Source organism: Anser anser (assembly GCF_964211835.1).
Source record: "Anser anser genome assembly, chromosome: 7".
NCBI lineage: Eukaryota > Metazoa > Chordata > Aves > Anseriformes > Anatidae > Anser > Anser anser.
Window position 1 is genome coordinate 6,378,382 of NC_139727.1, and position 22,965 is coordinate 6,401,346.

General features: G+C 34.1%; 1 protein-coding gene across 17 annotated transcripts in view; it reads right to left on the reverse strand.

The window, feature by feature from the left end:
• The window catches only part of KCNMA1 (potassium calcium-activated channel subfamily M alpha 1), a 472,598-nt gene that overhangs the window by 108,399 nt on the left and 341,234 nt on the right, over nt 1–22,965 (reverse strand). For 9 of the 17 annotated variants that reach the window (XM_083843583.1, XM_083843584.1, XM_083843575.1 and 6 more), the window contains 3 exons: nt 10,078–10,187; nt 7,816–7,884; nt 3,642–3,653 (listed from right to left, as the gene is read on the reverse strand). In XM_083843583.1, the coding sequence (XP_083699709.1) occupies nt 3,642–3,653; nt 7,816–7,884; nt 10,078–10,187 (191 nt within the window). The remainder of the gene's footprint in view (nt 1–3,641; nt 3,654–7,815; nt 7,885–10,077; nt 10,188–22,965) is intronic. The other 8 variants (XM_083843582.1, XM_083843577.1, XM_083843580.1 and 5 more) reach the window with 1 other exon arrangement.

The following is a 22,965-nucleotide window of genomic DNA, read 5'->3' on the forward strand; positions in this document are numbered from 1 at the left end:
AAGAAGTACAATTTAAAAAAAATGGAAAAAAATATAGTTAGAAAAACAGTAAAAGAATGCTTGGGGACGTCTTTTACTTAGACAGTTCAATGGAAACTTAAGATAAGACATGATGACTTTTCCAAACGTCAGTGGAGAAGAGGTATCTAACAGTAACTGTGTTAATTTTGATTGATTTACTCACTTACTGGATTATATACTATGATAATACTAGTTGCAGCTCTTTTATGCTTTGCTTAACTTCAATTACTGAAGAATATCTGAAGGAGAACCTGATGGAGGTTTGAACTGTATGACAGTTTGTGAACTGACACTTTGACACAAAACTAATTCCTTTCAACTAATTATATTTTACTAATTTCTGCTGCTGGGTGATATTTATTTGTCTCTTACTTTCAGATGTCATACAAGTTGGAAGAGAATTATGTTCCTTGTGTTGAAACACCCTTAGAAAGTTTGATGGCTGATCTAATTCCATTTTATTAGGATTTATAAAATGTTATTTTTAATAATTTATCAGTATACTAAGTTTTTAGTAGTATATGAAAAATATGTCCTGTAGCTTTCTATAATATTTAGCACTCTATTATATGAGAAGCATATGGGAAAAAAAAATAACCAATCAGCTTTAGAGTCTGAATCATAGTTACACTATCTGCATTTATTGGCAGGCAACTTGTGAAATGGCATGGCTCTGCAATTTTCAACTTGAAACTGAGCAGGCTTCCATTACTGCGCAAATTGAAAATGAACATAACTTTGAACTCTTAATCTAGGCATAGCATTTCTATGGTAGAAGATTCTTAGATTTGTATAACTGTCAGTCTTTTCTGAGAAAAAAAAAAAAAGAGGCATAATTTTAGCATGGAGGAGCTGCAGTAAAGGTCTTGAAACTAAGCTGAAAAAGGCATGCAGAGATGCCCAGCAAGTACAGTACAGAAAACAATCAGGCAAGGGCAACAACATTTTAGAAGCACTATATGCAAGCTAAGACATGGAAGATATAGATGAGGTCAGTCAGCAGATATATAGACCAGAAGAGTTCTCCTTAAGATTTTCCCTTGTCATCAGCCTCCGTTTTGTACTATTCTCATTTGTTCTTAATTTCAGTGTTGAATTTTAGACAGCACTAAGAATAAGATTTATCTCATCTATCTTAGAATGGAAGCTGCTTTCAAGAACTGTCTGTCTTCCCCTATAAGCATGGAAGGCTGAATAACTAAAAGGAGACTGTTCTATACTGAAAAATAAGATGATGTGAATCTCAGTATCAGTGACCAATTGAACAGTTTCCTTCATCAAGGAAACTTGTTTGATTCAGTTGCACGCCCTTTTTTTTCCCCCAGGATTTAAAACTACCCTTGTAACTGTCATCCTTGTCAAAAAAAAAAAAAAAAAAAAGAGAGAGAGAGAGAGAAATTTGTTGAATTAAATGTAAATGAAATAAAAATGGCAAAGTTTGGACTAAACAAATGACAAAAGCTGTAACAATTCTGTTTTAAACCTTTTGGTAGATGTACTGTACCATTCCCCATGTGACTGAAATAGTAACATCATATATTAATCAGGAAGGTATAGTATTATATGCTATTAATACATTAACTAAACCAAGACTATTTGGTATTACTATCTAAAGCTGCCACATTGTTAAACACATCTAGTATTTTTGACTGTTTCATGCCATGCCCAGATGAAATGCACCATTATTAACATAATGGCTTCTTAAAATATGCCATGTCATTCACACAATTACAGACTTAAAATTACAAAATCAGTTTGAGGCAACATGTATTTTAAGGGTATGTTTCTAAGTGGAGTGTGAGGGGGGTACATAAATCCCAAAATGGGAGTTGCATGCATACCAGCTTCACACTGATTGTAACTTGTGAGTATTGTTTTTTTCTTCTGGGCTCTGTCATTAACATTAATTCAGACCCATATTGCTCTACACAGAAAAATCCAGTAAGACACTAAAAAGAATACAAGGCAAAAGACATAGGGCACATTACATGCTACAGTATATTAAGGCTTAATTACTACAAGCATATGAAAAGGTTGCTCCCAGGAGTTAAGTCCTCTACAATAGCAAAAAAATAAGTTATGGACTACAGGATGTGAGGCATTTTATTGGGGCATAATCCAAACTAGTTCAATGGTGTTGGTGAATTCAATATACTTTAAAGCAACTAAATTATTCTTTCTGGTTCCAGAAGTGATTATCAATACAATGAAGCAGCACAATATATTTTATTCTGGGAGCAAGCAACTTTACTTAGTACAACACTTTTTCATATTGACCATCATGCCAGCGTTCACATGCCTTAACCACAAGATAATATATACTTAAAAGCAAGAAGCGAAGTAGAGGTGCAACAACTGCAGATCCTTGGAGATGCTAAGTGTTGCAGTAACTTCTCTGCAGTTGGATCATATCAATAATGCCAAACTGACAGGAAGCCACCTCTCTTTTCACACATCTACTCAGAAACCACAGGAGAATAAGTATAAAAAATAAATTTAACATAAAGCACACGCAACAGAACAGACATGGAAAGTAAAGTTTGGGGAGAATGACGAGGAGGGACATCAAAATGTCTGGACAATGAGAATGGGTCTCCAAAAAGCACCATCAACAGTCAGACTGCTATGAACAATAAGAAAAAAAAATGGCTGAAAGGGAAGAAAGATGAGGAGAGGGAGGAGAGGAGATGGGACAATATGGAAGAGCATCCCTTCTTGATTTCATACAAATCAGTAGCAGCAGACATCATGTAGGGAGCATAGAGAAGGGCTCTCAGCATGGTGTAGCAAAAGAAAATGCAAAACATGCAATTCCAAAGGAAAAAATTGAACTTAGAAACAAATAAATTCAGTAACATCTTCATAAATGAGCTTAATAAATGTCATTAAAATGAATGTGACATATAGTACAAACTACCCATGGCACTTTCACTGGAACAGTACAATAACTTTAATGAGTACTGTATTATGAATAACTGGGCTCAAAACAGGGTCAGCAATGCAAAGAATCAGGCATTTGGTTGTTGTTAATGGAAGGTGAGACTACAAGAGCAAATGAACTTAACTACTGTACTGTCAGACGTATTTTAAAGGAAGACTGGGGAAAGAAGAACATCAATGAAGGTGTGAATATGGAGACAATATGGCAGCACAAGGGCTGGTAAAGACAAAAAAATACACTGTCACAATACAGTACAAATAATAATAAAAAAAAGACGAGGGGAGATGTTAACAGTAACATCTGTTTTTCAAATATAACAGTCTGATACACCAATGACTGCATAAAGGGGAAAAAAAATTCCTAAAACATACTTTTTTATTTTGTATTTCCTGCAAAGAAGTTAGTGCATGAGTCACAAGAACCAACAGAAAGACAAAATGCTATCCTGTCTCCTTTTTGAGATTGGGGGCTCATATATAAATACACACACATATAGATATATATATATACACACACAGACTAATGAATATATATATATATGTATATATATGTGTGCATATACAGAGAAAGATAGACAAAGATGTTATCTTCCTGTGTTCTTGACAAGGAATTAGTCCTGAAGTTAGAAGGAGTGGAGGTAGGGTTGAGGTTGGAAGGAAAGGTAACGAAGAGGGCATACCGCTTTCGGCTTCTGCAAACGACAAGAAAAAAATTGCAAATCAAACACTTTGATAAGAAATCAACTGACATCAAAGCAAAAGCAAAAAAACCCTTTATATAAAAGTCTCCAAGGCTCAAAGGTTTTTCTGCTGAGAATGAGGACAAATATATGGATAGACAAAGAGAAAATTTAACAAGAAGAGTAAACAAAGGGTGCAGGAGGGAAGAATCTTTCCTTCTTGCTTACTTATGTGGAAAAAAATTAAAAAAAATGGGGAAAAATTAAGTAAAAATATTTGTAAAAGGGATTTCAGATGAGGAGTTTGAATTACTGTATTTTGAACTTTCAAAATTTTCCTATCTATTCAGCAAGCTCTGCTAGGACACTTTCAGGTTGATATTCTCCATATTCCTTTAGCATTTTTTCTACAGCAGAAATAAAAGCTCCCTGCAAATGAACTATGAAAGAACATCTTGTAAATCTAAAGTATTTGGCTTGCACAAGGGACACAAAAAAATTACTTAATAAATGCTTACTGCCATTAAAAGCAAGGATTATAATATTCCCAGGTAGATAGAGATGAAGGAATGGCTGACTCATATTGTGACCTGGAACTACTAAAATGCAGATCTGAGTAGCTTGTCAGAAACTCACTAAGTTCAGTCACATTTTGTACACTGAGAGGTTTCTCTGCTAATTGAACAGTAATTCAAACATTATTAAATATATAAATATTAATATATCTAATCATAGCTATTTTCATTAATCGTTAAGATATTCTGATGAGAAACAGTTATATAAATAAAAAACATACTATATTTTGCCTATTATTTGAAAATTATTTTATACATATCAAATCTAAGAATATATTGCCTACATCAGGCTTTGCAAAATTCATTTTATTTCAAAGCACTTTAAAATTCTGCTTTTAAACAAGCATTTAAAATCATGATTTTTTTATAATTAACAATCAATACTATCAAAAGTTGTTACCAGATTTTGTTTACTGCTTTAGGTACAGAGTTTTATGTACAGCTTTATGCGCTTTATGTTCAGAGTTGTGAAAAGAGGTGAAAAAAATGTGAGCAGGAAACTCAGCTATTGCTAACTGATAATACTGACTGAAATAGAGTTCTGATGATTTTAAGTTAACATTGATCTCAAATTTCCTATGGTAGAACTAACAGAATCTGGTTGTAAATCAGAAAGCTTTAGAAAGGAGCACCTAGGAGACTCTAATAGACAAAACAAACCAAAAAGAAACACATAAGTTTGTAGGTAAATGAGTACTTGTACTTTTCTACATTTACTGAAGATACTGAAAAAGTCAGTGAAAAATCTGCCACTGACTTAAAGTGGTACTAGGATTTTTTCTTAACCTTGAGGTGAACATTTAGAGAGGGGATTAGGAGGTCTAGAATGCCCTCGAATTACCATTTGTGAGAGCTGCATGCACTTCTGAATTCACTTTGCAGTTGCTTTAGCAGTGATTACAAAGTGATGAACACATATAAAACTAATCAGATATATAATTATTTTTCTATATTAAATTTATAATATATTTTAATATATATTAAAACTAGTAACAAAAATCAAGTGGTGGAAGATTTCATTCCTTAAGCAGAAAATGATATGAAAGTTTTCTCTGGTCCTAGACCTACTTCAAATATAGGAGCAAATCGTGCCTCATACTATGAGGGTGACAACTAGATAGCATTCTAAATTTGTATTTATACATATAATTGTTGCTATAAATCATAAACTATGTAAACTTCTCAATATTTTTACAAAATATGAACCTAAACTGAAAACATAAAATACATCAGCATGTATTTATCAGTCATTCTCCTGATAGAATGAAGGTTGTCATATTCAGTTTCCCTATCACATTTATGAATTATCAATGAAGAATTGAAGACGTGAAGTAGGATAAAATATCTCCAAAGTTAACATCAATAAAATAATTGGTGAATGATAAGTTTATCATGTTCAAAGACAGCTTGCACTTGTAAACCATATTATTCTACTTTTTATCTTAATTCCTCATCTTGTCATTTAAGAAGACACAAGAAAATGCAAGTATACCTAAAAAGCAAGAAATAGAAGTTTTGTTCCATTACCTTTCTGATTAGACTAACAGACTCCAGCTCAGAAAACCAGAAATACGTACTTAACATATTTGTGTTGAAGAACACAGGGACAAGTAGAAATGTAAAGATATGCTGCAGGTAGCAGTGTGATTTACCAAACAGTGACCATAAAATTATCACTGTTTTATGAAGTTAAAAGTTACTACTGTGGATCAGGGTTAATAAAATGATGCGAGTATCACAGCCTACACACTCTCCTCTTGTTATATGTGTTTGCAAAATCTAGCTGTTAACATCCCTTCATTACTACTGCTTCCTGTAATTCTCAGGCTCTTTTTTCCACTAAACTAATTCATTATGAGCTGTTACCTGTGTGGCTTTAAGTAAGAAGGAATATATGATTATATCACATTGTGTTACTTTTTGTGGGATCCTCTGCATCACCTTGTGATTAAGAACTCAATCCAACTCCCACTGAAGTTAGTTCAAAGAATGATATGGAAGCCATGAAATATCTGTTATTACTGGAAAAGACTATAATATTAGCACTTAAGAAACTAAATGACAAGTGAAGTAACGACAACCTAAAGTTTGTTAATAGTTCTCAGAGAAACCCAAAGGAAACCAAATACTTTATAAATATTTTAAATGCAAAATATGGTAAACAATGTCATTGCTGTTAATATTGCAGTTGTTTATGTTTTTGCTAGAAAATTTAGATTAAACTGCCCAGAGATAAAAGAATAATTACTCATTTGCTTTACATTAGGTAACGCAGAATGAGATCAATGAGTGGAAAAGTACTTATTTTAAGATGAGCCTATGGGAGCTGGAAACAGTAAAAAAATATGATATTTCAAAAAAGGATTTCTTAATCAGCATAGTGTGGACAAAAGTAATATCCAGTATCACATACACCACTTCACATACCACTTACCACATATAAAAGAATAAAGCAAAGCCATGTACAGGCCATGGAAATACTGTCATTAACAGTTGCAATATTAGATTTCTGTGTCAAATGTTTTACAGATACTATCACAGGTTTTATAGATATTAATACTGAAAAAAAAGACATAATAATAAGCATTAAATCAAAACCTCAGAAATTGTGGTATGAACTCAGATAACAGAATTGGTTCTCCTTCAAGAAGAAAAAATTGCCCTCAAAGGTTTAGGTAATTGGTGGCCAATTACCTGTAAGCTGATGTAATATATATCATTCCAGATTTACTGCAACACTTATGAATGTAACTTTTGACAGAGAAAATAAAATTCAGCTCAGAGTCAGAATAATCAGATTTCTATTACATGCCCCTCCACATGTTGCAGACCACATTTATAACATTTTTGTTATACAATAATGAATGTTGTGTAAATGCACTGATGGACAAGTTGACAGAAACTTGACTCCAGTATACACTCAGATTCTTAAGATTTGTTGTACAAAAGGTAGAAACGCCTCCTGTCGGTGAATTTGTACTAATTATAATCGTGAAATTTCTTCGTTTTGGATGAAGAAAGGTGTCAGTCAGCTGGAAATTTCACAGCTAAATTAATCTTCCAATTACCTGATGGTATTCATATATACAGTCTTTGTCAGAATAGATACCATATAAATATTTATTCTATATTTCCATTTGTCCTGTATCCTATGTAGAGTGGTACTTCCGAACTTATTTACATGAAATTATTATTTTGATAAATACAAATAGCCATAACGAACTGTGATTTCACATCTGCTTTCCACTTTTCCATTTTCAGTAAAACATTGGACTTCTGATTATAGTTGATAGAGTATGAACAAAAAAACTTAATAAAGTACATTTTAAAAAAAATAAAAATTGCACTTCTGGAGGTGGGACACAACACTGTCCCTCCCACCTTCTACTAAATGTTCGGACTTTGATTTGGCAGAGGAAAAACAGGGCAGAAATACAAACCTTTCAGTGCTATGTGAAATGGTGTAATGTGATGGCATGCTAATTATACTCTGAGAAGTTTCAGAAGTATAGGGATACCTATGTGAATTCTGAAAAATAAGTAGGCAAAATTATTGACAGTGCATTCCAGAACTTCTGAATTTGTAGTCAAGGACATACCTGCTTTCTCGTTTTTCCGACTTGTATTCTATGGCTATCATTAAGAGCTTTAGTTTCGCAAACACCAGTCTGCAGAAAGACGACGACAAGAGTCAGTTCTTTTTCATAACCAAAATCATGTTTATAGGGATGAATGAAAATTTACACTTGCTAAGATGTTTACCCATTCTTCACTAAGATATACAAAGATCATGTATTAAGGACTTTCTTTTTTGAAAATAATAAACACATTTTTTTCTTAAAAATATAAACTAACAACTCTCTTGAGTTGTCACACGGCTTAGCATAAGGAGCAGCACTATATTACTCAGTCTACTTAAGCAGTAATTACAAAGGTCATGACACAAAACATAAAATTGCATTTGAGTATAGCTGTAGATACGTTAGGAAATTTTTTCAAATCTTTGCCAGAAGTTAGTCACATGCTGATTGCAGTGCACACCCCTTAGAAAGTATGTATAAACATACATTCACTATTAATAAGTCAACATTTGGCAATTCCTGTCACAGAAGAAAAGCATAACTGGAATCTATTTTTGACCAGTATATGGGAAAATACAGGCTGATACTGTAATATATATTTATTAACTGAAGCAAACTTTTCATACTTCTGAAAAGACAACTGACGTGGCATTAAGAGAGCACAGTAGGACCTTACAACCTCTGCTTTCATGTGCTGGCTCTTGCTGTCTCACAGGTGTGTCTACGAAGACTATTTAGCATGTATTCCTTGGTTGGGTGGGGGTGAAGGGGGTGGCCAGCCTTTTTTATTTGAGGGGAGGGAGGGAGAAGGGGAGGGGGTGCAGAGGAGAGTTTATGACAGAGATTGGAGAAAAGTGTCAAAAAAAAGAGATTTCTCTGGCAGAGTCAGATGAAGTCTGATTTTAATCACAGTTAGAAAATGGGATGCTTTATTTAGAATCACGTTTATTAAGAGTCGTAGAGGCTGGCTTGGCCATTACTTGAACTGAGCTCAGGTTTGTGGTGTCTAAAATTTGACATGTTTGCAATGCTGAATAAAATCCCGAGTTTGGGAAAACATTTAACAGCTATGGACTGATCCAGCATCACTGCTTCAGAGAGGCAGAAAATTGAAGTGGGAACATTATGTGTGGATTAAATTTTAACAGTCCAAAAATACAGAAGAGGTACCTCACCCTCTGAGATAAGTTAAAGAGAATGACTCAAAGATAGAAGCAAGAACTTAACAGTGACAGACAGTCCACGATGTCTTGCTCTGTGATAGTCAGTGGCTTAATTTGGAGTCACTCTCAGAGTAGAAACTGCTACTTCTATGAGTACACCCAGAAGAGAAATAATCTGTTCTGGAGCTGTGAGAGAATGCAGACAAATAGTGAGCGTTGCCTACTTGCCTAACTTAGTTCTTTGACATGAAAGTGTAGTCTATGACTTCTCTGATTAGCTCCCCAAACATGGCCTATTATAAAAACATACAAAAAATATCATGACTTACATGGGAATATATGCCATGGTTGTAAAACATGCAACAATACACTGTACAAATGAAGAGCAAATAAAATCTTTACAATTTTGCCTTTTCTTAAAATGGAAGAGAAAATACAACTGTGCTAAACTGTTGTATTTTGGTGGCCATAGTAGGTATCACTGCAACCCTACACATACAAATCTGTCATCTACAGAATGATTCTAGTACAAATTTAAAGATTTTCAGTCTCTAGAATTAAAGTTGTAGCATGTCTTATGCTATGGTTATACACTATATGCTTAAAATACTCCCTTTGCCTTACAGAATATTTTTTTCAGACATACATTTCTCTTGGTAAATACAGTTTGCAACCAGTTCCGTAAAGCTCTGGATGCCACGCTGCTTGCATGACTCCACTACATCTGCTTCAATTAATGAACAGTTTCCTTGGAATGGGACATAAGCCAAGACAGTGATGCTGACAAACACTATTCAAAGAATGGAAATCATTAGAAGAAACAATAGGACAAGTAAATAACTCAGCTTAAATCAATTGCTGGTTAATTTGTTCAACACTGAAAACATTTACGCTTTCATTTACAATCACTGAATTCCAAATCTCTTTTGAAAATGGGCATTATAATGTTTGGAATACTTCCATGCTGTGATTGCTTTAATGTTTATTTTATTGGCTCCCATCTGATGTAGGAACAACATTAGGACTGTAGCAGAGTGAGAAGGTCTCCTACAGAAACCTTTGGTTTCACTTGAGAGCAGGCAAACAATTATGTCTATTAATATGTATTTCTACTTACTCACAAACTGCAGGGAAAGACAAACCCACAAAGGCACTAGACAGATATTCTGTATACATTTCATTTGCAACTCCTTCCAGATAGTATTTCTGCCACGTATCCTCCTCAATCTAAAAAAAAAAAAAGAGAGAGAGAGAGAGAGAGAGAGAGAGAGAGAAACACAGACTTAGAGTTCTGAGTAAATTAAAAAAAAAAATAAATCTTTAAAATTAATTAAAAACTTCTTAAACATGTATCATTTTTTTAACAAATAAGTTAACTGACCACTCAAATGTTATGGCATTTATTTTATTTTATTTTTTAAACCAAGAAAAAAAAAGAGTTTATAAAGACAGTAAATCCTATGTAAAATAAAACACTCAATTCTTGGCAGGCACATTCAGTATGACATGAAATAAGGTGGTGGAGAGCTTAAGGAGAAAAAGCTACTCAATTTTCTGTTTTTGAAAATTCTCTAGTGAAATAGCTGCATTATATTGTTACTGAGTCTCAATGTTTGTTTTCATGTTTTTTGGAAGTTTGTCAACACTCAAAAAGCATCATTTAAAATTCTAAATAATTGTTCATTAACAAGGTAATATGAGAAGCAGATATACTCAAATGGTTTCAGTGTGTAATATAAGACTGTATATATGTAGAAGAGTAGTCAGAAATGGAAGTAACGAGAGAAGCTGAGATATCAGAGATTCTCTTTTTCTGAAATAAGGTATGTGATCTTAGAGATCATGAAAATATTTATGTTTACTTTGTGTCTAAAAGCTGTAGATCGTTCTTTGCAATGAACATGAGGAAACATTTAGTTCCACTGCTTAGGTAGCCCCATTATGGTCTTCATCTTACAGAGCAGAAAGTGAAATGATACTGATTTTAGATATAGAGGCCAAAAAAAATATAAATTGATACAGTGAGAAAGTATTCATTCGTTTATTTTAACTCTTGGTAGAAACTTGCAAAGCTACCTCAAAGGTTGAAATACTAAATACCAACTGATCTGAGGACTTCGATAACTCTCTCTATTATTTCACAAATTGTCTTTGTCCAACATCTGCAGCTTTTCCCAAGCTCTGCCCACACTGCGCAAACAGGCAACAATACCAAACCAATCCTGCAGGAAACAGAACTGTAGCGAGACCAAATGAGGTGGCAAAAAGATGCTTCAGGAACATCCATCCTTCCAAACTGGTGCAGGTAAGGCTCAAGCGCTTTAAGCTACACTGCCTATCTTGCTTATCTGAAGTCCCAGAGCCAGTGTAACTGCAAACAGCTAAAACTGAGCCTTTTTTTTTCCACTACGTAGGGAACTCTCAGCACGTCAGAATCTTTATCAAAGAATTCATTTCAATAAGATAAACAACTTGTTACTGCTTCAAAACTTTGTGCAGCTACATTACTGCCCACCATGTCAAATTCCTTGGATAATATCCAGCCAACGATTTTTATGGTATGGAAGGCCTTATGGCAGTAACCATAGGTTTGCATATTCTTTATGGTAAAACCATTACAGTATATTAGGAGAAGTCTGGGTTTTGTTATGAATATATATTACAAATATCAATATAAATGTACATCTCTGTCAGTATTCAAGCAAAGAAATTAAGACGTGATGTAAGTGAGTAGGGTAACAGCATCCAAATGGATTTTTCAGGCATTAAGCAATAAATCAAATCAAGAAAAGAATCTTTAAGCAACAATTTATCTTTGTCTGCTCTGTCAGACTACAGCTGTTTTAAAACAACATTAAAGCAAGAGGTTCTTGCATTACATACAGGGCTTAACTGAAGTATCTCCACCTAAATTCAAAAAAGGATAAAAATTTAGGGTGGAAAAAATTAAAGCACATACTCTGATCGCCAGACAGTTCAGAACTGTGACCGACAACATAACATATGCAGCATCCAGTAACTGGCTTTCTGGCTCTTAAATTGAAAAACGAACTCATACCTACATAAATGTTATTCAAGATTTTTTTTCCAGGTATTAATCTTATTTTTCATTTAACTAGCTTATTTATACCGTTGCTTAATAAGTTTTATTTCTTATTATTTTAATCTAAATTATGCTTCTAAACCAAGGTAAAAGCAAAGGAAAATGGTAACTGTGTAACAATTTATAAAGTAAGAAGCTAATATTTTTTAATTTTAAATTAAATGTTTAGGAACTGGAAAAATATTATTTTTGCTTTTAAAATCTTGTATAATTTAGGAAAAAAATATATGAGCACAAGTTGTAAATGTAATCTGCATTTTAAAAACAAAAACTTTAAATGGTAACTGAGATCTCTTCATTCCTTAGAAGTCCAAAACCAGATGTTTCTTGTTCCTTTGTATACTGTCCTGGTTTTGGCTAGGATAGAGTCAATTTTCTTCCTAGTAACTGGTATGGTACTTCATTTTGGATTTAGGATGGTAATAATATTGATAACATCCCAATGTTATAGCTGTTACAGAGAAGTACTTACACTAAGCCAAGGACTTTCCTGCCAGCAAGGAGGATGGGGATGCGTAAGGAGCTGGGAGGGAACAAAACCAGGACAGATGACCCAAGCTTGTAAAACGGATGTGACACTATGCTCAGCAATAAAAATGGAAGAGTTGGCCAGGGGTCTGCCATTGCAGCATCAGTCAGCTGGTGGTGAGCAATTGGGTGTGCATCATTTATTTTGTGCGTTCTTTTCTTTTTATTTTCTTGTTTTTCCTCTCTTTTGTTTATTGAACTGTCCTTATCTCAACCCATGAATTTTAATACCCAACCCCCAACACTCCGATTCTCCTCCATCCTGGTGCAAGGGGAAGGGAGTAAGCAAATGGCTGTGAGGTGCTCAGATGCCTGCCAGGTTAAATCACGACACACATTTGAATTATACTGCCATGTACCATATTCTTACTTTTGTCCCAAATCATGAAACTCAAAAAACCCATAAAATCAGAAATATACAGAAACACAGTGACGTTCCTTTTCTTACCGCTTTCTTTATCTTTCTTATCAGGAAAGCTGCCTTCATCCTGACTCCCCGCATTGCCTGTGAGTTCTGTAAGTCTGCACTTGAATTTGCCTCTTTCTATTCTCCACCATTCATTACCTGACATCACAAGCAATTCCAACTGAACTGTTACTCTAGGCTAATGTCCCATATATCCTTCTATTTCCCTCTTAACTACTTTATCCAAACTGAAGTCTCAGCTTTCCTGACATTTAGTTGTGCAGGTATAGCCTCCAACTCAAAGGTTAGTTCTTACCTTACCACCCCATTGGCAATGTTACTACCTCTTCTTTTAACCAGTATTGAACCACACCAGCACACAGCATTGTGCCTATCTTTCAAGCTAATAAAGCGGGTATTTTCTTTGCCTTCTTCAACCCAGCCACTATATGCTTAGACCATACAAACCTTGTTTTCCCATATATCAGTATAATCTGTGAAAAAATGCCTAAAGTGTGTTAGGAAAAAAAAAAATCACCTTTAAAAGCCATATAAGACAGTAGGACCAATTCATTGTCCTAGCATTTTGTGGCTATCCAGTACCACAAGTGTGAGAGATACAGTAGTCATTCATGTTAAGCTCACTGACTAAAATCAGGATGATATTACCAGGAAATAAAGCAACAGTCCCATTGAAAGGATTCAGAAAAGGAATTACATTTGAGCCTCTGGGGATGCAAAAGCACATGTCAGGAGTGTAGAGTCCTAGCAGCATAAATAAGACCTACAACTGTGCTGTCTAACTTGAAGATCCATTTTCATACCATGTCCACACACAGCTTGTACTGAAATGCTATAATTATGATGAGCTTTTTAAAATTTTACAACTTAAAAGCATCTCTTCCCTGATCCACAGCTCATTTAAACCACTTGAACCAATCTCTACTGATTGTGAAATGCTTAGGATCATTGTCCGAACAGCACAAAGTAAAAGGAAACTGAATTGTGTTTGACATGGTCATTCAGGTGAGGGAAATAAAATTAAGATATTATTATATATTATGTCATTACACAAAGTTTATTAGATTGGTATATTGTATTATTAAATATTATTACACTTATAATTTTATGTATTATTTTAGATTATATTTTTCATTGGAATTTAATGTGACATAAATCTCTGTTGCAGAATTTTCCAGTATTAAAAAAAAATAAAACACTGCAACAGGTATTTTACCAGGACTTGTACCGTATTTTATGTATCTTTTATCCTACAGACTTGGTACTAATTTGGGATTCACCAATCATTTCCTAATGCTAAACTATTCAAAAGGCAAACTTTCAAAGGAACGTTCTAAAGAACAGAAGAATTACAAACTTTTTAATAACCCAGTAAAATATCAGTTACAAAGAAATTATTTTTTTTAAAATTTCTTCTCCTGCTGACAGGCTGCCAGGTAATGAGTTACTTCGGTTCTGGAAAAGTAAACAAACAACTGCAAGAATAAATTACAATATGAAGATGATCTAAATCGTACACTCCCTGACAAGTGGGCTGCAAACAATCAAAAGAAATTTCTTCCATAGAAATTGTTTCACCATTCGGAGACCATGTGGGATGCTAAAAGGGATTTGCATTGTGTTATTCTCCACCACACACAGAGAAGTCATATCACATTTTTTATAACCCTTTTATTTATGTGAAGCTTGCAAACGTTGCTGATCAGAAGTTCTTTATATATGAAAAACAGATAAAGTGCTGACTGGATAAAAAACAGAGTAACGACAGTTAGAACATGTTTGTGACAAGCTCTATTTTGTGGCTTTTTCTTAGATTGACACCACCTGGGGTTGGAAAAAATATACAAGGAGAAAAAAGATAAGCATAAAGATAGCATAAGGAAAACCAGAGTAAGGTAGTTTTCTACTCCATTTCTCCTTTCTACTTTCTTTTCTGGCTTTCTTTTCTTTAAGCCACTAGGCTTGATTTGGAGGAAGGAGCTGCAGGCAGGTCTGAAATTCAGCTAACAGCTCATCATTAGTTAAGAATTCAAGAAAGGACTGAAAAAAAAACTTATTTACATAGTAGTGATCAAGATTCATAGGTATTGGTTAGTGTTAAATTTACCTTCATGTAGTGACTGGAATGTTGAAGATATGTTCTGTTAGGATACTATGAAATGTTGATTAATGATATATGGGATGTTATAAAAGATTATTAAAATATAATGGAGAGAAGATGATCTTTGCATTTTGTCTGCACCTGACCTATGACTTTTTCCCTGTAACTTCAAAGAGATAGATGGTCACCTGCCTGGTATTTTGTGAAAGGCAGTATCTGCTGGTCTGCTAGAAATGAAACAATGATTAATAACCTCCAGCGTTCAATATTTAATTTCTAATTCCTTGAGTCATGCAGCCACCCTGCATTTTAAGTAAGGGCTCCACAAGAAAACACACTCAGTTTCTCCCATAATCCATATCAGCAAGGTACTGATTCTAAAACATTTACAATGACAAAGAAGTATCCTGATACTCCTGAAGTATTAGGAGTTACCGTACTCTTGACTAATTTAGGGCTTTCTGATACTTTGTAGTAGCTATTAACCTCATATACTGTATCCTTAAATAAATTTGCTTATTCAAAATGTGCATCTATTTTATTTTAAAAATAACTTGAATGATTGTAATCCATTCATTTTTTTTTGATTTAGTGATACTCATCTTTTACTTATCTACTCATTAATAATTTGTCAAAATTTAACCATTAATGTGCAGATGAAAAAATCTGTCCCATATACACTTACAAAACAGATGTTTTTCATGTCAGTCGGCTAACAACAATGGAGAATAATAAAATGTTTTGCTGTGTTCAGCAAAAAGAGCTGAATTTGAGGTGAATATGGTCAAGATTCTACTAATCAAGGTTACCATAAATCTCAGTCAGTAAAACTATGAAAATTACTATGGTTAGTTAAAATTATATCTTGTATTTAGCCTAGCTGAAAATGTCACCAGTGAAGAGAACAACCTTGATTTTAAACTACAAAACTTTCAATTCTATGGTAACCCATTTCACGCTGATCTTATTGCACCCTACTATCATTTAATATTTTCCCTTCTTTCTTTTTTAATTTCTTGCATGTTATTTCCATTTTATTTTATTCATTTAATTTTATTACGATAGGCCCCTACAGATCTTATATAAGGTAAAACTGTTAGTCCCACATTTTGAGGGTGAGGAGAAGAGAAGCAGAAGCTTCTAGTTCAGGAAAAACACAGAGGTTTTTTTTAAATTTTTTTTTTACTTGATCACTGAATGAAAAAGTATGCTTTGAAAAAGTACTTCTAAAACACCGGAGCCTAAATGTTTTCAACCTTCAGCATATAAAATTATAACTACATGAGGACAGAAAAAAAAAGTCAGACATGCTTTAAGAATGCCCATTCATGTTTCATATACAGCTCTTGATGTTCCCTAGATTTTGACTATAAACAAAGGCAATAGGCAGTTCCTATAACCACAGATGCCACTTACCTCTGCAGATTGATAGGAAGAAAATATTATTATTATTAATCAGGTACTTAACTCTACTGTTAATTGTTGGTAATTCGGTTATTTAATATATCTGTTTTGGTTTTGGCAAGTCATTCTTATATGCTTTGTGCATTTATATCTCAGATCTCTGGAGTTCAACAAATCTCAGGAAATTTTCTTCAGTCTACTCTATATTGAAAGTACAGAAGAATGTTCTCAGGGGGATTTTAAAATTAAAATCTACCATACTGCATGCCACGTATAAAAAGCTTTCCTTTGTGTTGCACTGTTTCTACAGAGGATAATCACACTCTTGGGGTAAGATCTGCTCCTCTCTGCCACTCAATAAATTACTCAGAATGGAGTAAGGCAAAGGACTGTTGTCCAAATCCTCAGTCTGAGTTGAATAAGACATGAACTCACTTCTCTTTCCATGGATATTGCTCCTAGCACATTTCAGAAACATCTCTCCAGAAGTATGTCAGTGATGCATCAGCGCAATGAGGACACTCTTATTTTTTGTAGCCAAAACACTATAGAGACAACTTAATCTACCTCTCTACTATAGCTTCATATGTTCTAAATAAATTCTCTTTCAATTTCCTCTTTATTTGCTCTAGAATTTGTACTCTCTTGTCCACCTAAGCCTATTTACCAATGTTCTAGAAAAAGGAAAATAATATTTATTTTACATATTCTTTATAAAGGTTATATGCTTTAGCCAAATGGATACAATTTGTGTGTGAATTTTCAGATGAGGTGACTTGGGCTTTTTAAAGGAATTTGTCCTCTAGTCTCCCCATGCATATTTTCCAAAGATTTATTAAGAAGGTGGATGGGAAATCTGCTTAACCTCATGCTATCTTAAATTTATGGCTTGTTTTTGGGCTGGGAGAACCAGAGGACCAGGCTCCACTACATTTCTTCATTTCTTATGAATCTGACTTTCTAAGAACCAGCAGTGTTTTTTTCTGTCAAGAAGCTACAATAAAGCACAGCTAGAAGAAGCAAAAATGGTCAAAGATAGGTTAACTGAAGAAAAAAGATGATTTTTCCTTGGTAACTAGATGAAATGATAAAACTTCTGCAGTGACGCAGATGACAGACATTATAAAAGCTACAATGATCTTTGTTCCTCTCTGCACCATTAAAAGACCAAACTTTGAGGTCTATAGGAGAGAAGTCCTTTTGAAATGTAGCTTTACATTTCCATAACAACTACAATCAGGCAACCTTCTTTAATGAGTAGTAGTATAATATACTCCTTTAACATATTCAGCATCAACTAGATAGCTAAACACATAAGGAAAATCCACCTGAACAAGGAGGGAGAAGTGATGTTTCATTTACTCTTCAGGAACAGACATTTTAAGAGAGATTCAGTTTGTAAATCACTAGCAGTTTTGTCACTTGATATGAAGAAACTATTTCAACCGTAGAAGAAGAATATTTGCAACAGAGATGACGTGTTTGTTTTCAACTCCTAACTGGAACTGAATGAAGACAAAATAATTAAATAATTGATCAAGAGCAATTCTATTCCCAATCTCGCTCTTTTTTTTAATATAATTTAAATATGGACCCCCTACTTTACTTATGCAAATATTGTACACCTCAAGCATATTACCAAGCAATGACAAAAGACAGACACTTCTACATCCCTTTCCTTTCCTTACAGAAAAGGAACATTCTTCTGTTTGGAAGACATTCATCTGCATGATCCTAAGTAGCAGGCTTAGCAGGTCATTCTGTTATTTTTACTCCTGAAGTTAAGTAACTAACATACTTCAAGCAGATACTGCAGCAACATCAGTAAATGTAACTTTCTAGAAAGATAACAAGACAGTACAATTAGTGATTTATGATGCAACAACAAGGAAACATTCATGATCATTGACTGACAGCCACACTATAGCATATACTATATTCTTTTGATTTTGATGTTGAATCATAGCAAAATGTTATCACAGGATGCTATGTTGGTTCAAATAGTAAGAATTCATTTCTCTCTTCAGGGACTTTACAAACTCAAGAGCAAATTCTAACAAATAGTGACAAAAATTTAAGCTATTCCAAACAAAGCTAGGTAAAGAGCACTTATCTCTTTGTGTTGGATCTCACACAAAATGTGTCATAAAGTGATCTGAACCTACATCTCTCACATTCTACTCTAGTACTCCCTCCTCTGCTCTCCTCTATCTGTATATAGGCACAATGTTGTTACCAGCAAATACATTTACATAATATTATCATTTACCAGTGAGACAGAGAGATCAAAAAATGATGTACATCTCACAAATACAACCATTAGTATTGTCAGGAAACCTTAACACACCCAGCCCTACCCCCTGTCAGGATAATTATCAGCAGCTCTGTAGCCCCAACTGACCTACTAAAGCATTTGCTTCTCATTGTAATGACATAGTTACATGTAAGAAATTGAGTGTATCTGAAGCTGACAATGCTATATAATCTTCTCTGTCAAAATTTAGGTCTCACTATCAAGACAGAGAACTAAGACTAGAATTGTAGTATGACTTGGGATATTATACTATACTTTGCATTAAGCAAGGAAAAGCAGGGAGAGGATGATGGAATGTCTTTATAAATATTAAGGAAGTGACAAAATGAAAATTCCTTTATAGCACAATTAAAATAGCTGTAAAGCCTGCCACCTGGCATCGAATAAGCTCAGCTCATCACCATCCAGGGAAGAGCAAAAGGCAGCACAAATGCTTCAAGACTAATTTCAGATGTTTAGAAGAACACTGTCCATTATACATTTTGAAATACGTTTTATTTGGTAAGCAACCCTATTTTATTGGATAAAAAGAAAAAAATAAAGTGCTGTAGAAACCACGTGAAAGTTGTCACTATTTACTTTTTAAAATACATATAAAACTTGCTTTTCAAAGATGCCCAGAAGGTCATGTGGAGAAATGTTTTACCAGAACTGCCTAGAAAGTAACTTCTTCACTGGAGCAATTCATCTGAGCCCTCGCTAAGCTGTTTTCTTCTACATACATCTAACACAGGGACTCCTGCTAGCACCTAGGCTCACAATGCTTCCAGGGCTTCCTGATAATTTTGTAATTCTCTTCTCCACCACATTTTTTTTTCTAGCTACATACATGGAAATAAAGAGGAAGTGCAAACATAATATTTTTGACTGGTGGCTGAAAAATAACTTCTCCAATGTATTTTTAACATTTCCTCATCCTCACTCATAATGCCCTTTCAGTCTACGCAAATTGCTTGTGTGAATGTCTGGCTTCATTGTACCTTTAGACACAGAAACCAAAATCTGACAGATAAGTGTCAGATAATTGGCTCAAAGAAGCTCATAAATTCCTAGCAAAGATTTAAGCTTCTCAGATTTAGTCTTATAGTCAAATTTCCTTAAGCATCATTACGTGTTAACTATCTTTTTATTTGATTCTATCATTTTCCTAAGTCAAGGTACTCTGTTTATTACACAGCCTCCTTAGGAGCCTCACACTACGAGAAGTTTCATTTTTCACCTATTTACAAGTTCTCCTTTATTAGAGGAAACTCACTGAACAAACCCTAGTCTCATACTTTAAAACTGCCCAAGACTGCCTAGGTGGCCAAAAATAAATAGAAAGCCAGTTGATGTGTTCCATCAGTGTGATGTACACCCGTCTGATGTAAATCTGCATGGCTTCATTATGTCCATCTATCAGCCTGCACTAGAATAGAATGTATTGAGAGAAGCGGGCATCACATACGTGTGGGTGTGAGCAACAGATGCCAAAAGAGCCCACAGAACATTCCTGCTCTCAAAATAGCTTAGAAGAGAACTGAGACTGCTCTAGATCATTTTTCAATTCTGGAATGATGCCTACTGTCTTACCAACAGAGCAAAGACAAAACTAATTCATTTTGTGGACTTGTGTTACACTCAAGGACCACATTCCATACTTTATTAATTTATGCAACAATACTAACTCATGTTGGATTACATGATTGCAGACACGGACAAAATTTGACCACCTCTGCCTTTTATTCTATTTACTTACTTTTTGCAATGTTTTTCATATGGGTAGACTTCTGGTATGCATTTGCTAATCCAAACAATACTGAAAATGCACTACAGTACAGTATTTCAATCTTTTGCTGGGACTACGCAAGCAGTAAGTCCTGATTTCTTTATTAATACAACGATAGCACTTTCTGCTATAAAAAGAACAGACTATTGAAATACAGTTTACAGGTGTAAAGCTTTTGGCTTTTTTTCTCCCCTCAACATGATTTGTTGGACAGTCTTTCTTCCTTTATAAACCCTTTTTGTTACAACTGTGTATCACATACTCTTTTTGAGCTGATTTTCTTTTTATCCAGTTGGTGCCAAAAGGAGCATAAAAGATTCCATGTGAGATTACATGTCTAAAACCAAAAAGAAAATATTAGACACGAATATAATATTTTGAGGTTTCTTAGTTTGTTTTACCTTTAATACTAGGCAGACTGTTTACACAAATCATTTTGTTGTAAAGTAACATATAATGAGTTAAATGTGTGCAATGTCACCATCAATCATGTTCATTTTTGTTTGACTGCCCAAGCATTTATGGCACATTAAATGACTTTCTGATCACATTATGAAGAAGGAGGAACAAACACACACTTCAAACTTTTTTTTTTTTTTTTGAGAGAAATTTCAGTAAATATCCCTGGCAATCTCCTAGCTTGTGTGAGACTCTACTAACGTTTGCTCAAGGAATTTATGAAGGTCTGACAGCACTTAAATTCAGTGCTCTAAATGAAAAAGACTGGAAGTCCTTTTAGGGAATGTACATCTTTCTTTAAATAGAATCCTCCTTAACAATTCCAATTAACAAAGCTGCTCTTCTACCATACTCTCTCTAATCACAGCCATCACTTAGTAACAGCTTTCTCTTTCAAACACAGCTTTTGGAATGAGATAGTTTGCAGAAAGAATATCTTTTCAGTTAAATAAAGAAAGAAACCTTTTGCTATCACCAACTGAGTTGAATTATCACGGAAAGGAGTATATTCTCAGTTCTTCTATATTTTACTTTAGATTTTAACACTCAGAGTTCTTTGAAAATGATTACATTCATTTAACTTACCTGGATCACTCATTCTTAGTTAAACAGCAACATTTTTAACCAATACTAGCAGAGTCTTGCATTCTATCAATGCAGTATTTGACAGCATTCTGTTAGTGCCACCTGAAGTAACACAATTTAAGGTATGTCTGCACGCTACTCTGTTTATAACTATATATAATCACAGATACAAGAACAAAACTGACAGTGATACCTTCCTCTAAATCAAATTTGTTGTTATTTTTATGTTTATTCTGTACATATAGAAGCAATCACAATCAATAAAATGCAGACTGTCTTAACTCATTTAGATCCCATTACAGGATTGGGACGGTTTCTACCTCAGCAAAGGGGCAAAGTGCTTTGCAAAACTGAGCATTCAGCTTAAAATTGTTCATCAGTGAAACAGTCATGTTTCATGACATGGAAATTATTATAAGAATATCTTATAAAATAATATAGGGTTGAAGATGGGTAAGATACTGGTGTAAGTGGTCAAAGACATTTTCTGGAAAGATGTTACCTTTAACTTTGCATTTTTTGACTTGTATAAATATTTTAAGTACAAATCCAGACCATAAGTGTTTGTCTCTGGCACAATTCCCCAAAGCCAGACACTTTCTGAATCTCTCTCTCTTTTTTTTTTTTTTTTTTTTTTTTTCCTCACTGCAAGTTCAATTTCGACATTAAAGTAACTTGCATTAAGGCTGGGGCTTCTGAAGATATATACTGGATTTTCTTGGAGATAAATCATCACTTCTGATTTTGGAAGACAGGAGCTGAACAAAAGTTTTTGACCTACTTCTGACATCAAGAGCAAGTTCACAGAAAACTTTGCCACATTAATTTGAATATATTCGTTTGACTACTACAAATTTTTGAGACTCCTGAGAGTGAATGACCTGCAAAAAGAATGAAGTTCACAAAAAAACTGAATTTTCTTCAGGATATAAGTAGAAAGAATTAATATCTGAGTGACTATATGCTGATGAATCATGGACAGTTTTCAAGTTTGGCTTTACTGAAGTAAAACAGCTTTTTTACTTGAACATGAATAAAGATGCAAGCAGCCTAACTGCAGACAATAAACTGCAAAGCCCAGATTTATTTCCATACTGAAAATGGGCATTTTTTGACAGTATGTAGTAGACACAAGAATCTGTGGTCTCCATTACAAGGAGGATTCCAAAGAACACCTTAATAAGAATTTCAGGACTTCCTGAGAAGTGAATAAAGACTCACTACTCTACAATGAAATGTGCACCTCTGTGGAACAGTCCTGGCTTTCTCACCTGATAACATTAGGCTTTATGTTGGTATTTCTTTGTTGGTGTTTT